General features: G+C 43.5%; 1 protein-coding gene across 1 annotated transcript in view; it reads left to right on the top strand.

Moving 5' to 3' along the window:
* DNAAF9 (dynein axonemal assembly factor 9) overlaps positions 1-16,740 on the top strand; it is a 131,188-nt gene that overhangs the window by 61,650 nt on the left and 52,798 nt on the right. Inside the window, exons 10-11 of the mRNA XM_058287457.2 lie at positions 8,043-8,098; positions 9,923-10,058. Coding sequence (XP_058143440.2) covers positions 8,043-8,098; positions 9,923-10,058 — 192 coding nt within the window. The remainder of the gene's footprint in view (positions 1-8,042; positions 8,099-9,922; positions 10,059-16,740) is intronic.

The raw sequence follows: 16,740 nt of genomic DNA, 5'->3' as shown, positions 1-16,740 counted from the left end.
GCAAGTGTTGGAATCAGCACATGCCTCAGCCACCAGGGTGCGTGGTCCTGAAATACGCCCCCATGTATTACACATGGAATGGTAAAGATACACACCAACACACTACAAACCTTAGCACACAATAAAACCTGTGAGTAGGCAACAGGTAAATTACTCAGCAAATGATGTGAGAAAATAACTTCTTTCTTTTTTTCTTTTTTTTAAGCCCTTAACCTTTCCTGTGTATTGACATCATAAAATGAAACCTTAGGAACACAGTTCAAGATGGCTCACTGGGCACAACTTAATTGTCTCTTCTTCTAGAGAGCTTAATAAACCCATAGTAAAAGAAGTTTTTACAAGGTATAAAGCCATAACAACTAAGAGAAGGGTAGTCAGGAGGCCATCAGTGAAGCAGAGAGCTGGTGGCAGGGTCACTGGACAAAGGTCAGAGCAAGGAGAATCAGGGCCGGTGGGGACTGCGGGCGAGGCAGGGCGGGCCAGCAAGGTCCGCCTGAGCCCTCAGCTTTCCTCACTCCTTTCCCCATTCTTACGTGCACCCCAGAGTCACCCCTGACACCAAACAACAACAACAACAACAACAACAGGTTTTGTTTAATAAACTGAATGAGCTGTCAGGGCAGCTGAGGAGGAGGCCGGCCAGGGTGGGCCTGGTGTGCCCAGTGTGGGGTCCTCACGTGCAGCCTGCCTCCTGCCTGCTCTCGTCACGTGAAGCTGGTCCACGGAGCTCCGGGCAGGTGGCCGGCCCCCACGGTGCCTGCTGTGGCCTTGGCAGCCCCAGAACCCCAGATTCACAGCCTTGGAAGCAGAAGACCAAGGCAGAGAGAACGGGCCCAGGAGGTGAGAACAGGAGGCTCCAGGCAGGAGGCTGGGGTGCTTGAGAAGGCGCTACAGCTGTGAGGCAGGGACTGGGCACTCTGCAAAAGAAAGACAGAATAGGACAAAGCTTTTTCTTTTTTTTTTTTTTTTTTAAAGATTTATTTATTTATTTAATTCCCCCCCTCCCTTGGTTGTCTGTTCTTGGTGTCTATTTGCTGCGTCTTGTTTCTTTGTCCGCTTCTGTTGTCATCAGCAGCAGGGGAAGTGTGGGCGGCGCCATTCCTGGGCAGGCTGCACTTTCTTTTCACGCTGGGTGGCTTTCCTCACGGGCGCACTCCTTGCGCGTGGGGCTCCCCCACGCGGGGGACACCCTTGCGTGGCAAGGCACTCCTTGCGCGCATCAGCACTGCGCATGGCCAGCTCCACACGGGTCAAGGAGGCCCGGGGTTTGAACCGTGGACCTCCCATATGGTAGACGGACGCCCTAACCACTGGGCCAAAGTCCGTTTCCCTTTTTCTTTTTTTAATAACACAAAACCTAGAAGTCATAAAATAGATCAGCTAATAATATAAAAAAGTTCTTCATTAAGTGAAAGCAAAGTTAAGTGACTTGGCAAACTTAAAAAATATATATGTAACATTTGTGTAATCTAATTCCTTTAAAATAAAAAATAAAAATATATAACTTGTAGACAAAGAGCTTAATATTTAAAGAGCTACAAATTAATGTGTAGAACACTAATAATTGAAAAAAGGTCAAGATATGAACAAAGTTTTCAGATAAAAAGTTACAATTGACTATATGAACAAGGATATTCTGAAACTTTTTGTGGGTGTATAAAATGGTACAGTCTTTATGGAGAGCAATATGGTAGTAACTGTAAATATTTAAAAAGCTTATACTCTTTGTCCCTGAAATAGCAACCTCTAGGAATGTATCTTACAGATATATAACATGTGAAATGACATGTTTATGAAGGTAATCATTGAAACATTGTTTCTAATCTCAAAAGATTAGAAGCAACCTCAGTGTCCCCCAGTAGGGGCCTGGTTAAATATGATATATCCATACAGTAGAACACTATGCAGGAATTACTAAAAAAAAAAAAAAAGAGTTAGCTTTACCTGTAATGATATTGAAGGAATATTTTTAAGTGAAAAAATCAAGATGCAGTACAGCCATGTATAGTTTGTTTCTTTGTATGGGGAAAATATGCTTATTATTCCTGCTTGCATATACGTAGGCTGTCTCTGGGAGGTTTCACAATTTTTTTAAAAAGGTGATTGCTCCTGGTGAGTATGAACTGAGTGGAGGACAGAGGTGGCAAGGAAACTCACATTTCACAGCATACCCCTTTTAAAATCTTTTGAGTACTGTGTCATATACCTGTATTACCTAATCAAAATTTTAAAGAAAAGAGCTCTTGGAAATTGAAATTGAAATTACTATTTCCAAAAAAGAAAAAAAAATCATTAAGAAGATTGGAAGATAAAGTTTGAACTAACAGACTCCCCAAAAGATAAGGAAGTAGAAAGTGAAAGTTCCGTAAAGAGAAAATAGGAAGGAAAAAAAAGAGAGAAAATTAGCAAAGGAATAATGGAATAAAATTTCTCAAAACAGAAAGGAGACGCTAGAGTTCACCTTGAAAGGGTTCTCTCAGTTCTAAGAAAGATTAGTAAAAAAAATTTCTATACTTAAATACTTCATTTGAAAGTTTCAAAGCATCACATGTGAAAAGAATATCATTTTAAAAATGTCCAAAGAGGAATGAGAATTTTCAGTTATCTCTTGGTAGCTTTATTAAAAGCTCGTTATTATCGCATCAAAATGCTACATTAAAATGGAGAAGGATTTCAAAATTCTGAGGGAAAATTATATTGTAATTTAATACTCTAAACCCAGTTATGTGGTTAACCAGTTTTGGGGGTAGAAGAAAGATACTCAAACATGAGAGTACTTGGGGCCTGCCACACTTTTCACCATGAAGGAAGTAAGATATTCTGCAAAATTAAAACTAGGTAAAATGTAGGAAATAATTTCAGACATTGGCAGCACAGGGCTAAAATCTCTAAGGAGAGGGAACCAAGTGCAGTTCCCTTGTGAATGGAATTTATTCCTGGAGCGTGCAGAGCGGTTGCCTGAGTCCTCAAGACCAACCCCATTTGACGCTGCGCCGGGAGGACTCAGGGCTCGGCCTGGGCATACCTCCAGCTATAAGGTTACCTGAAAGGACACAGGGGGGAAGGGCATGGGGTGGAGTCCAAGGGAACTGGCTCAAGCCTCCAGGAGCACCGTGCTCGGCAGCGCGAGAGGCGTGTCTCTCAGAGCCCTCAGCGGACTCGGTGCCCGAGGCGAGGCTTGGGTCTGCTCTCCCAGGCCCTCGGCCTAGCAGGCTCCGGAACCCCAGACCCCCGAGCTCTGCTCGTGGTATCTGTCTCCTGGGTTTTCACTTCAGTCTTTTTTATTTCCTTTCTTCTGACTATTTTGTGTTTAATTTGCTCTTTTTCATTTTCTAGTTTTTTAAGGTGGAAGCTAAGGTAATTGATTTGACATCTTCTTTCCTAATTTATGTGCTTAGTGATATAAATTTCCCCTATGTACTGCTTTAGCAGAATCCCCCCAAAATTCTGTTTCCAGTTTTGTTCAGTTCAAAATGCTTTCTACTTTCCCCTTTGATTTCCTCTTTAGTCCATTGGCTATTTAGAAATGTGTTACTTATTTTCAGAATATTTGGAGGACTTTCCAGGTGTCACTCTATCATTGATTTCTAGTTTAATTCCATTATGGTCAGAGAACATGCTTTGTATGACTTGAAGCCTTTTGAATTGATTATGACTTCCTTTGTGGCTTGGAGTATGATCATTGTGACTGCTCCATGTGCGCTTGGGAAGAACATGTGTGTCTACTTCTCCCTGCAGCCCTACCAGCTTTTGCTTCATGTATTTGGAAGTTCTGTTATTAGGCACATAAATATTTAGTATTGCTTTGGCCTTTTGTTTAACTGACCCTTTTAGCATTATGAAATGACCTTCTTTATCCCTAGTACTATTCTTTGCTCTCTTTTCATTCTTTTGGTTATCCTTTCTGATATTCTTTCTTCTATCCTCTCTTCCAAGCTTCTTTCTCCTGTCTTTTCCTTTCAGGCTGTAAGGCTTCCTTTAAATTTCCTGCAAAAATGATTCTCTTTTGTAAACTCTCTTAGTTTCTGTTTGTGAATATTTTAAACTCACCTTCATATTTGAAGGACAGTTTTGCTGGATAAAAAATTCTTGGCTGCGGGAAGCGGACTTGGCCCAGTGGTTAGGGCGTCCGTCTACCACATGGGAGGTCCGCGGTTCAAACCCCGGGCCTCCTTGACCCGTGTGCAGCTGGCCCATGCGCAGCACTGATGTGCGCAAGGAGTGCCCTGCCGTGCAGGGGTATCCCCCGCGTAGGAGCCCCCACGCGCAAGGAGTGCTTCCCGTAAGGAAAGCAGCCCAGTGCAAAAGAAAGTGCAGCCTGCCCAGGAATGGCGCCGCACACACAGAGAGCTGACACAACAAGATGACGCAACAAAAAGAAACAGATTCCCGTGCCGCTGACAACAACAGAAGCGGAAAAAGAAGAAGACGCAGCCAATAGACACAGAGAACAGACAACTGGGGCGGGGGGAGAGGGTTAAATAAATAAATAAATCTTTAAAAAAAAAAAAAGAGTTCTCGGCTGGCAATTTTTCTCTTTCAGTATCCTAATTGTATCATATCGCTGTATCTCGTTGATTAGTTGTCTCAAATCCTGTGTCTTCTCTGGGGCTTCGATATATTCCTTTTTTTTTTGGAGTCCTTTCTTCCATTTTCTTAATATGGATTGTAATTTTTTGCTGACATCTTACCCTCTTATTGGGGTGGTGGTTTACTCAGATGCTCAGTTTCTCTCTTCTGTAGGCATTTAGTGGTGGGAATCTGTTTTACTGCTGTTCTTTGATTCTTGGTTCAACCTGTTCTGGGCCTTCAGGACTGTCCTGTTAGTTGCTCAGATCTGGGCTCTGGACCCAGTTATGGGTTGTAGTACCGCTTCCTAGGGTCTTGGGGAGGGAAGTTATGAAGGCAGAAAAAAAGCCTCTATTACTTTATTACTTCTATTTTTTATTTATTTAAATTCCCCTCCCCCCCCAGTTGTCTGCTCTCTGTGTCCATTTGCTGTGTGTTCTTCTGTGACCGCTTCTATTCTTGTCAGCAGCACCGGGAATCTGAGTCTCTTTTTGTTGCGTCATCTTGCTGCGTCAGCTCTCCGTGTGTGCGGCGCCATTCCTGGGCAGGCTGCACTTTCTTTCGCGCTAGGCGGCTGTCCTTACAGGGCGCACTCCTTGCGCATGGAGCTCCTCTACGCAAGGACACCCCTGCATGGCACGGCACTCCTTGCGCACATCAGCACTGCACGTGGGCCGGCTCCACATGGGTCAGGAAGCCTGGGGTTTGAACCGTGGACCTTCCATGTGGTAGATGGATGCCCTAACCACTGGGCCAAATCTGCTTCCTGTTCACTTTTTATTTCCTCGCATACACTTCCGGGGTCTGCCAGCAGGTGGTGCTCTCTGGCAGCGCTCAGTTCAGTGCCCCGTTGGAGTGTTTGCTGCAGCACAGGCCAGATCAGTGTGCAGAGGTTCCTGCCTGGAGGCCAGGAGCCTCGGGATTCCACCTCTCAGGGCAGGTCTCCAGCCTCCACTGGCAGCCCCCCCTCCCTTGTCCTGGTAGGAAGTAAGTCCACTCCCCTCTGAATCCTCAACAGCCTGTCCTGGCCGGTAGAGGGGAGATTGGGAGGGTGGGAGGTCTCCCAAGGCAAACAATGCACCGGCCACCCGCCTGGGGCGCTTGTTGGACTCTGGACACCAGACCTGTGGGTCGGAAGCTGAGTCGCCTTAGGCTGTGTCCCCCTCCCCCCTTTCGTGGGGCGGCGGGTCCCTGCACCCCTTTGCCTGTAAAGGCTCAGAGGACTGAGAGTTCTAAAGTGTTCATAGTGGGCGGAGGGCGGCATCCTCCTGAGCTCTGTGATCTGCCTTCTGTAAACAGGGCAGGTTCTGGGGTGGCGAATCCTGCAGGCCTCCAGCATAGTGTGCTCCGAGCGAGGGGCCAGCGGGGGTGCCCTGAAACCCCCCACCTTAAGTAGCGCCTTTCTTCGTTTGGCGCTTGCTCTGTTACTGCAGTCCTTTAACTGTTTTCCTTTTTTTTTCTTTTTCTGCTTCTGTGTCTACTTCTGTGCCTGTCCTTGAATGTCTTTATTATAGCCCACAAAGAGGGCGGGAACTCAAACTGAGTTGGCCTAACTGTAATTTAAGGATGTCTCAGCTGCATCTAATCCCTGACTGTTTTCTGAAGGTTGGAGTAAGACGTTTTTGCCAGTTCTTGCTGTTTGTCCAAAGCTTCAGGGGGGATGGAGCCCTGAGGGTCTCACTCTGCCCTCTGGATCAGGGTGGGCCTTGGAGTCCTAATGTTTTCTTAGCAATTAGCCCAGCACTGTGCATACAAAACCTGAGAATTACTTCTATGTTTCCTGGGAAATTTCTGTCAGTATACTTAAGCTCCTTGGGTTCCTATGCCTTGATGAGTTTTTGGGTGAAGTTACCTGTTTTTATTGGTCAATAGAGGGTGTTACTTTAAAATTAGAAGTGCTAATCCAGAGTAGTGGATGTGGCTTAGTGAATGAGTGCTTGCTTCCCACATACGAGGTCCTGGGTTTGGTTTCTGGTCCTCCTAAAAAAAAAACAAAAACAAAGAGCAAACAAATGAAAAAATCAACTCAGGGGAGCCATTGTGGCTCAGTGGTTGAGCGTCAGCTTCCTAAAACTAGGTCCTGGGTTCAATCCCCAAAAGTGCTAATCCAGGTGAGTATGAGTGTTCATTTTATGATTTTTTCAATTTTTCTGTATGTTTTAAATTATTTATAATTAATAAAATGTTAGAGAATTAGAAATGCTTCTGGCCTTTCCAAAATGGTTTTCTAGGACATAAAGTTAGAGCATGAAAGTTTGTCAAGTTTGTGTCTTATTTTAAGCCTGCCCTCTTTGAGTTGGAGAATTTGTGATGTATATTTTTTTTGTTTGTTTTAGTTACTTTTTTTGAATAGGTGATTCCATCAAATGCTGTAAAATTCAAAAGGCATCAGAGTACATGCAGTGAAACGTCTCTCTCCTGCTTTTGTCCTGCAGCACCAGTTGTCTTCTTTTAGAAGCAGGCATGGTTTTCAATTTCCTGTCTACTCTTCCAGCATTTCATACATATATATACACACACACACACACAAGCCTGTGTGTATGGTAGCATATTAAACATACTCTGTTGTACTTTACTTTTCCATTCACTAATATATCTTTCAAGTGTAGTTTGCTTTCAGTACCTGAAGAGTCTCCTCGTTTCTTTTTATGGCTACGTAGTATTTAATCATATGGGCATACCATGATTTATTTAAGCAATCCTCTATTGTTGATTTTTACTATTGTAAAGATGGCTGCAATGAGTGGGCTGATTTCAGACTAATCAAATTGCTAATTCAAAAGTATATGCCTCAATTTATTAGGCACTGCAGAGTTATCTTCAGCAAATATGAGTACCCATTTTCTACAGTGTTCTATGTTAGCAAACGCACCCCACCCCACTCTGTCAAAATTTGGTTTTAGACTTTGCTTATCCTATTTCTTAGGTACGCTTTCACCAGCTAATGATTACCTATGTTTAAATATATATAGTTTTTAAAATTAGCGTTCTGAAATTAATATATATTGCAATTATTATTAGAATTTAAGAATTTTTAAAAATAGAAAGGCAGGCTGATGTGGCTCAGTGGTTGTGCACTGGCTTCCCACATACAAGGTCCTGGTTCAGTCCCCAGCCCCAGTACCTCAAAAAAGAAAAAAGAAAATATCCCTACATGGTTAGCACCTTGTGGTTAGTCTGATTTCCTTCCAAAGTTAAAAACTATACAATTTGGTAGGAATTTCTTTTCTTTTCCTTCCTGTCCTTTTTTTTCTTTTTCTTTTTCTTTTCTTTCATAGCCTTTTGTCTTTTTTATTTGCTATTGTTTGTTTTTTTGCTACCTGTCCCCAAAATCATGTCATTTACTTTATATATCCATGTTCTTATAGTAATCTGCAAACGTGTGTCACACACACATGCCTCCTTCTCTGAGGAGTTTCTGTGGTTCCTTTACAAAGTTGTGATCCTGATATATACTGTTTCGCCTTCTTTAGCCATTCAGAAGTTACTTCAGTCATGGAATGATCTCCAGCCATATAACAGAAAACAGGTGAGGGTCGTGGGGGACGAGCGACGGCCCGGTGGGCAGGGCCGGCTGCGGCGGGGTCGGGAGGACCGTGGGCGACTCTAGTCGAGGGTGAGACGCCCATGCTCTGCTGTTTTCCTGTAGTCTTACAGTAATTAACTTTTAAAATATCAGAGCCTGCTGAAACCTGCAGAAACTGACTTTTGGCTCCCTCCCTCGCCCAGGAAAATGAGGGCAGCAGAGCCCAAGGGCTGGGGTGGGCACTGTCCAGGCCCTGAAGGGGAGGCAGGGGCAGTGACCACGGGCTTTGCTGAGGTGCCCCTGGAGCCTCTCTCTCCGTGGAGAGCTGAAGGGCCCCCTTTCTCTACGAGTGGTTCTGTCTGTTGGTGGCACAAACTACCCAGGCTGAGGCTCAGTCATCTTTTCTGCCCAGAGGTCACTTAGCGTAAATTAAGCTTCAGAAGAGAAGTCAGAGTCCTGTTTACTTTTAAGATCCCCTGTTTGCCTGAAGCTTGAAGAAAGTATTTTTAGAACTATAGAGAAGAAATGCAAAACACTTTCCATATGAAACACATGAAGGACAATTTGGGGAAAGGGTAAGGGAAACTATAATTTTTAAATAACTGTTCAGTCATCAAATACTTACTGAGAACATAAGCTGTCCTAAGCAGGAGAGAGACAGCAGCTGAAAAGAGCCGGCCCGGGCTCTGTGCAGTTCAGTTGGAGGGGAAGTAACACGCTCTCAACCTCAGGAGAGGACGTGGTGCTTGAAGGCCACAGCTGGAGACCTTCCCTGGGGGCGTCTGAAAGAGGAGTACTTGGGGGAGGAGCAGTGCAGGCAGGGGTCCTGAGAAAAGACCACCGTGTGTTCAGGAACATCAAGTTTAGGAAACGAGCTCGTCCGGAGTGGAGGGCATCGGGAGAGACTGGCCTTACATGGGGCTGAAGAGCCGGCAAGTCCTTGTCGACCACGTGAAAGATTTTGGCCCTTGTCCTGAAAACAAGGCTGCAGCGTGGAGGATAGGTGATAGGGCGGCAGGACTGGAAACGGGGACATAGTGAGGAGAGAAGAAGCGATGGCAGCACAGCCTCGGCTGTGGCTGTGAATGGGGAGTGGGCGAGCGAGAGTGGGCCCTGGGTGGTGGCTGGGTTTAGGTGCTGAGGATGCCCGACCCGGCCTTTCCCTTACGGGTGGAGCAGCCGGAGGGCTGAGGTCATGGGAGTCGAGGGCAGAGCGCAGACAGCGAAGGTGGGCCCTCCCAGTGCTCACCAGCAGGTGGAGGGGAGAACGGGTCTCGCAGCGGCCGTGGGCGATAACCCTGAGGGAGCAGGAAGCAGGGGCCGAGGTGTGCATCAGGCTCTCCACACAGCACCTGGAAACCCTCAGAGTGAGATGACAGGGAGGATTAGAGTAGGCTGCAGAGTGAGCAACGGGTGGGGAAAAGGTCAAGCGGGAGCGAGGAGAAGGGGCTGGGTCCAGGGCCGGTGGCAGCGGTGGTGAGAGCCTTGCAGCTGCCTCTCTTCTGCCCCCCTGGAAGTTCAGGAATGGTCGTCCAGTCTGAGCACACAGCTGCTGTCGTCTGTAAAATGCTATTTTATAACACTGGAGTTGGGACCTAGCTGGTGACAGGTCTGCCTTGGGTTTGTGATGTCCCTACGTGATGGGTCTCTGCGGCCTAGAGGAGGAATCGGGCCAGCCAGCACCGTCCCAGCCAGCCGGGAGCATTGGGTGCAGCGGCTGCCGCTCTCAGACGCGGCACACTGCTCGGAAAAGCGCAGGGCGTGCCCAGGTCTGGACAGCCACCTGACTGGGAGCCCCTTCTGACCGCGGCTCTGGCTTGTGCCCAGCCCCAGCAGGCAGCCGTTCGTGCTCTTCGGCAGCCACTCCACACGAGAAGCACTGAGTGCCGGCAGCTTCAGCTTCCCCTCAGAAGGGCACCTTGTACGCAGCACTGGCCCCGGCGGGAGTTTCGCCAGACACATGGTGAGTCGTGCGGTGTCCTGGGGGTCCAGCTTACACCAGAGAGCGGGGAGGGGGAGCTGGGCCCAGGCGACTTCCAGGTACGGTGCTGATTTAACCCTGAGCTTGAGGTTGTCTTGTGAAAAGAAAATGATTGGAAACTGTGTTTTTATACAAGTACTAGGTATGACTCAAAGGCATCATTTTCAGTTTTGAAATATTTGAAGGAAAAAGTGGATATAACTTTCACAAACCCAACTCTTCAAGTTTTCCTAGTAGTATCATCATTAGAATAAAATTTTTAAATTGACAAGCCTTAATTTTGTCACGTCCTGACTGACATTTAAGGATATAAACCTTGAGGGTCATGATTCTTTTACTGAGAGCAAGTTTTCCTTCGATGGTTTATTGCCCACCACATTCTAGTAAAGGAAACATAGACTGGAATGTGAGACTCGAGGCATGTAAGAATCTCTGCTCTCTTTTGGGAGGTAATAAAATGTTTCTGGAAGTAAAGAAGGCTGGGACATAAGTACTTTTATTTTTCAATTTGGATTTGGAGAACATGAGACCCAAGAGGATAAAGCTCAGTCTCTCTGTGCTGAGACCCCAGATCTGTTTCCAGGCCTGTCCAGGAAATAGGGCTATCAGAATGGACGTGCATCAGGATCTTGCTGCCATAAAAAAACCCTGAGCACTTCTGGAATATACAGAAAAGGCCAAATAGCATAGGCCTCTCTAAATAATCTTACTTGTTTACTGTACATATAGTAAATACCCAAAAGAATTGAAAGCAGGAACTAGAGCAGTTATTTGCACACCAGTGTTCATAGCAGCATTATTCACTAGTACCAAAAGATGGAAGCAACCCAAGTTTCCATCAACATCTGAATGGATGAACAAATTAAGTTGTATACATACAGTGGAATATTATTCAGCTATAAAAAGGAATGAAGTTCTGATATATACAACAACACGAGTGAACTTTGAAGACATCATGTTGAGTGAAATAAATAAGCCAGACACAAAAGAATAAATTTTGTTCAGAAAACAGATGTGGCTCAAGCAGTTGGGCTCCCATTTATGATATAGGAGGTGCAGGGTTAGATGCCCAGGGCCTCCTGGTGAAGGCAAACTGGCTCATGGGGAGTGCTGGCCCACGCAGACAGCTAGCACAACAAAATAACGCAACAAGAGACACAGAGGAAAGACAGTAAGAGATGCAGCAGACCAGGGAGCTGAGGTGGTACAAGAGAATAATTGCCTCTCTCCCACTCTGGAAGGTCCCAGGATCTGTTCCTGGAGCTGCCTAATGAGAATACAAGCAGACACAGAAGAACACATAGCGAGTGGACACAGAGCAGACAACGGGGAACGGGAGAGAGAAACAAATAAATAAATCTTTAAAAAGAACAAATGTTGTGTCCTCTCACTGATATAAAATAATTAGAGTAAGCCTAGTCATACATTCAGAAACTAGATTACAGGTAACCGGGGGCTGGGGTGAGCATAGGGAATGGGGAGTTTATGCTTAATTGGTACAGAATTTATGTTTGGGATGATGAAAAAGTTTTGGTAATGGATGATGGTGATGGTAGCACAACATTATGAGTGTAATTAACAGCACTGAATTATATAATGAAATAAAGGGAGGAAATTTTATGTATGTTACTAGAATAAATTTTTTAAAAATAACCTCTAGGACTGTACAACACAAATAGTAAACTATAATTGATAGTACAATTTTAATAATATTCATCAATTGTAACGAAGGTACCACACTAATAAAAGGTGTTAGTAATGGTGGGGGGTGGGTATATGGGAACTCTGCATTTTCTGCGTGATTTCTCTATAAACCTACAACCTCTCTAATAAGAAAAGCCTGCTCTCTCTAGCCAAAGGGCCAGGAAAGGGGCAGCCTAGAAAGACCAAACTTTTAGATAATAACTGTTCTCTGTAGCCAAACACACACAGAAATAGAAGAAACAGTATCTCCACCTCTACCCCTGCCAGCAAAGAGCTGCAAGGGCAGGCTCCATCTAAGGAGGAATTTCTAGGGAAGCACAAAGACTGCAGGGAGACACATAGGAGGACATTGGAGACAGTTAAGTCCCTGGCACCAGCTTCAGCAAACATTCAACACAGCCTGACTCCTAGCCAGGTAGACAAAAAACTTCACATTAAAGACCTGCTTGCCTCATTTCCTGGTGTCCTGATGGATCGCGTCTGACTTTCAACCAAAAATTACAACACATGCTAAAAGGCAAGAAAGAAAAGTCTAAAGAGACAAAGTGGCATCAGAACCAAACTCAAATGTGACACAGAATTTGGAATTATTCGAGAGGGAATTTAAAATAATTGTTCCTGTCTTGAGGATTTTAGTGAAAAATGTGCACAACACACAAGAACAGATGGGTAATTGTGCAGAAAGATGGAAACCCTAGAAAGAATCAAAAGGAAATGCTAGAAATGAAAACACAATAACCAAAATGAATCTATTTGGTGGGCTCCACAGTAGACTGGACTTGGCCAAGGAAAGAATAAGTGAGCTTGAAGACAGGTCAGTAGAAACTTCTAAGCTGAAATGGAAAGAGAAAGGGGAAAAAACAAACCAAAAAACAGAACAAATTTAGTAACTGGAACAATATTAAAAGGTATGACATGGATAAATGACTTATTAGAAGGAGAAGAATCACAGAACAGCAGCAGAATTATTGGACAGAATAATGGCCAAGAATTTTCTAAAATTAATGACAGATCCCAAACTACAGATCAGGAAGCTCAGAAAATAAGAAGCAGAATAATACCAAAAAATCTACACCTAAATCTATTATATTCAAATTGCAGAAAATCAAGAACAAAGAGAAAAGTTCGAAAGAAGGCAGAGGGGGAAAATACCTTAACTATAGAGGGGCAAGCATAAGAATTAGAGCAGACTTCTCATCAGAAACCATGCAGACAAGTAGAGTGGCGTGAGTAAGTGTTGAGAAGAAAAAAAAATCCCACCAACCTAGTATTCCATATCCAGTTAAATTATTTAAAAGTAAAGAAGAGGGAGCAGATGTAGCTCAAGTGGTTGAGCACCTGCTTCCCACATATGAGGTCTCAGGTTTGATCCCTGGTACCTCCTAAAAACAAACAACAAACAAATGGAAAAACCAACTCAGGGGAGCCAGTGTTCAATTCCCAGCCCTGGTACCTAAAAAGAAGAAGAAAAAAGTAAAGGAGATTTTGACTGGCAGCAGACCTCATCTGCAAGAAAAGTTAAAAGAAGTTCTTCAGGGAGAAGAAAATTACAGAGATTATATAGGTCAAAAATCAAAACTTCATAAAGAAAAGAAGGGAGGGAGTAAGTGGGAATAGCCTCTTACAAGACACCTACACCAATCATGAAGTGATACTGTGTAATATGAAGGTAGACTTAGATTAGTTATAAATGTGTATTGCAAACTCTAGGGGACCCACTAAAGAAAAGTCTAGGTCTCAATTGAGAAATCACCTAAGATCTCAAACCAAATGAAAAAAAGACATGTCAGACACTAACATTGAGATGGCATAGATGTAAGAACTACCTGACACAATTTTAGAGCAGCCATCATAAAAATGCTTCAACAAACAATTACAAATATCTTTAAAATAAATGAAAAAAAATAGCCTCATCAAAGAAATAGAAGACATGAAGAAGAACCACGGGGAAATTTTAAAACTAAAAAAGAGCAGGGGTAGCTAGACAGAAGATCAACAAGGAAACAGAGAACATGAACAAAATGATAAATGAGCTGGCCCTGACAGACATATACAGGACACTGCATCCCAAATCAGCAGGTTATATGTGGATCTTTCTCCAGGATAGACCACATGTTGGCCACAAAACAGTTCTCAATAAATTTATGATGATTGAAATTATACAGAGCATCTCTCTGATCATAATGGAAGGCAGCTAGAAATCTATAATAGGCTAGAAAGGGGCAAGTTCTCCAATATATGGAGGCTAAACAACATCATCCTAAACAATCAAGAAAATGTAGGTATTTCAAAATCAATGAAAATGGGAATACAACTTATAAAAATTTATGGGATACAGTGAAGGCAGTGTTGAGAGAGAAATTTATAGCCCCAAATGCCAGTATTAATAAAGAAGAAAGAGATAAAATCGAAGACCAAACAGAACACCTGGAGAACTTAAAGAACAGCAAACCAATCCCAACACAAACAGAAAAAGAAATAACAAAAATTAGCGCAGAAATAAATGAAATAGAGAAAAACAAAACAAAAACAAAAGAAAAAAATCAACAAACCCAAAAGCTGGTTTTCTGAGAAGATCAATAAAATCAACAAACCCTTAGCTAGACTAAGAAAGGAAAAGAGAGAAGATGCAAATAAAATCATAAATGAAAGGGAGGACATAACAACTGACCCCACAGAAATAAAAAGTATCATAAGAGGATATTATGAGAAACAGTATGCCAACAAACTAGACAATCTAGATGAAATAGACAAATTCCCAGAAATGTGCAAACAACCTACATTGACTCTACAAGAAGTATAGGAACGCAACAAACCAATCATAAGTAAAGAGATTGAATCAATCATCAGAAATCTTCCAACAAAGGAAAGTGCAGGACCAGATGGCTTCATGGGTGAATTCTACCAAATATTTTGAGAAGAATTTAACACCAATCCTGTTTAAATTTTTCCAAAAAAGTGAAAAGGAGGGAAAATTATCCAACACAATTTATGAAGCCAACACCACCCCAACCAAAGCCAGATAAAGATACTACAAGAAAAAAAAATTACAGACCAATCTCTTTAATGAGCATAGTTGCAAAAATTCTCAAGAAAATATTTGTAAATTGAATGCAACAGCATATTAAAAGAATTATATACCACGATCAAGCGGGTTTTATTCTTGGTATGCAAGGGTGACTCAACATATGAAAATCAATAATGTAATACACCACATTAAAATTTCCAAGGGAAAGAAACACATGATATCTGGACTGGTGCAGAAAAGGAATTTGACAGTATGCAGCCTCCTTTCTTGAAATAAAATACTTAAAAAGGTAGGTATAGAGGGAAGTGGATGTGGCTTAACTGATAGAGCATCTGCCTACCATATGGAAAGTCCAGGGTTCAATACCCAGGACCTCCTGGCCTGTGTGGTGAGCTGGCCCACGCACAGTGCTGCCGCGTGCAAGGAGTGCCATGCCATGCAGGGGTGTCCGCCGTGTAGGGGTGCCCCTGCATAGGGGTGCCCCACACACAAGGAGTGCGCCCTGTAAGGAGAGCTGCCCTGTATGAAAAAAGTGCAGCCTCCCCAGGAGTGGCGCTGCACACACAGAGAGCTGACGCAGCAAGATGACGCAAAAAAGAGACAGGTTCCTGTGCCACCTGACAAGAATGCAAGTGGACACAAAAGAACACACAGCAAATGGACACAGAAAGCAGACAACGGGGGGTGGGGGACGGGGAGGAGAAATAAATAAACCTTCAAAAAAAAAAAAGGGCACAGAAGAAAAGTTACTCATTATGAAAGGGATATATGAAAAACCTACAGCCACCATTGTACTCAATGGGGAAAGGTTGTAAGCTTTCCCTCTAAGATCAGGAACAAGACATGGATGCCCACTGTCTCTACTGTTATTCCACATTTTGCTAGAAGTTCTAGCTAGAGCAATTAGGCAAGAAGAAGAAATAAAAGGCATCCAAATTGGAAAAGAGGAAGTAAAACTTCCACTTTTCACAGATGACATGGTCCATATTTAGAAAATTCTGAAATATCTACAGCAAAGCTATTAGAATGATTCAGCAAAGTGGCTGTATAGAAGATCAACATGCAAAAATCAGTAGTGTTTCTATACACTAATAATGAACAAACTGAGAAGGAAATCAAGAAAAAAGTCAGCAGTGTTTTGCATTTTTCTGAATACAGATCTTTTACATTCCTGGTTAAGTTTTTAATTCCTAGATATCTGACTCTTTTTGTTGGAAAGAATCAAAGAAGACCTAAACAAATGGAAAGACATTCCGTGTTCATGGGTTGGAAGACTAAACATCATGAAGACGTCAGTTCTACCCAAACTGATTTATAGATTCAATGCAATACCAATCAAAATTCCAACAGCCAACTTTACAGAAATAGAAAAGTCAATTGTTAAATTTATTTTGAGGGGAAAGGAGTCTCAAATAGCTAAAAACATCCTTAAAAAGAAGAGTGAAGTTGGAGGACTCATGCTTCCTGACTTAGAAGTCTATTATAAAGCTACAGTGGTCAAAACAACATGGTATTGGCATAAAGTTGAACACACTGATCAATGGAATCAAATTGAGAGTTCAGAAATAGGACCTTATCTCTATGGGTCAACTGATCTTTGACAAGTCTACTAAAGTCTACTTTTCTGGGACAGAACTATCTCTTCAACAAATGCTGGGAGAATTGGATATCCATAACCAAAAGAATGAAAGACACCTATCTCACTCCCTATATAAGAATCGGGGAAACGGACTTGGCCCAGTGGTTAGGGCGTCCGTCTACCACATGGGAGGTCCGTGGTTCAAGCCCCGGGCTTCCTTGACCTGTGTGGAGCTGGCCCATGCGCAGTGCTGATGTGCGCAAGGAGTGCCCTGCCACGCAGGGGTGTCCCCCGTGTAGGGGAGCCCCATGCGCAAGGAGTGCACCCCGTAAGGAGAGCCGCCCAGCGTGAAA

Source organism: Dasypus novemcinctus, chromosome 24 (genome assembly GCF_030445035.2).
Source record: "Dasypus novemcinctus isolate mDasNov1 chromosome 24, mDasNov1.1.hap2, whole genome shotgun sequence".
NCBI classification, from domain to species: domain Eukaryota; kingdom Metazoa; phylum Chordata; class Mammalia; order Cingulata; family Dasypodidae; genus Dasypus; species Dasypus novemcinctus.
Note: the sequence above shows the minus strand (reverse complement) of the source record. Positions and strands in the feature narration are given on the sequence as shown.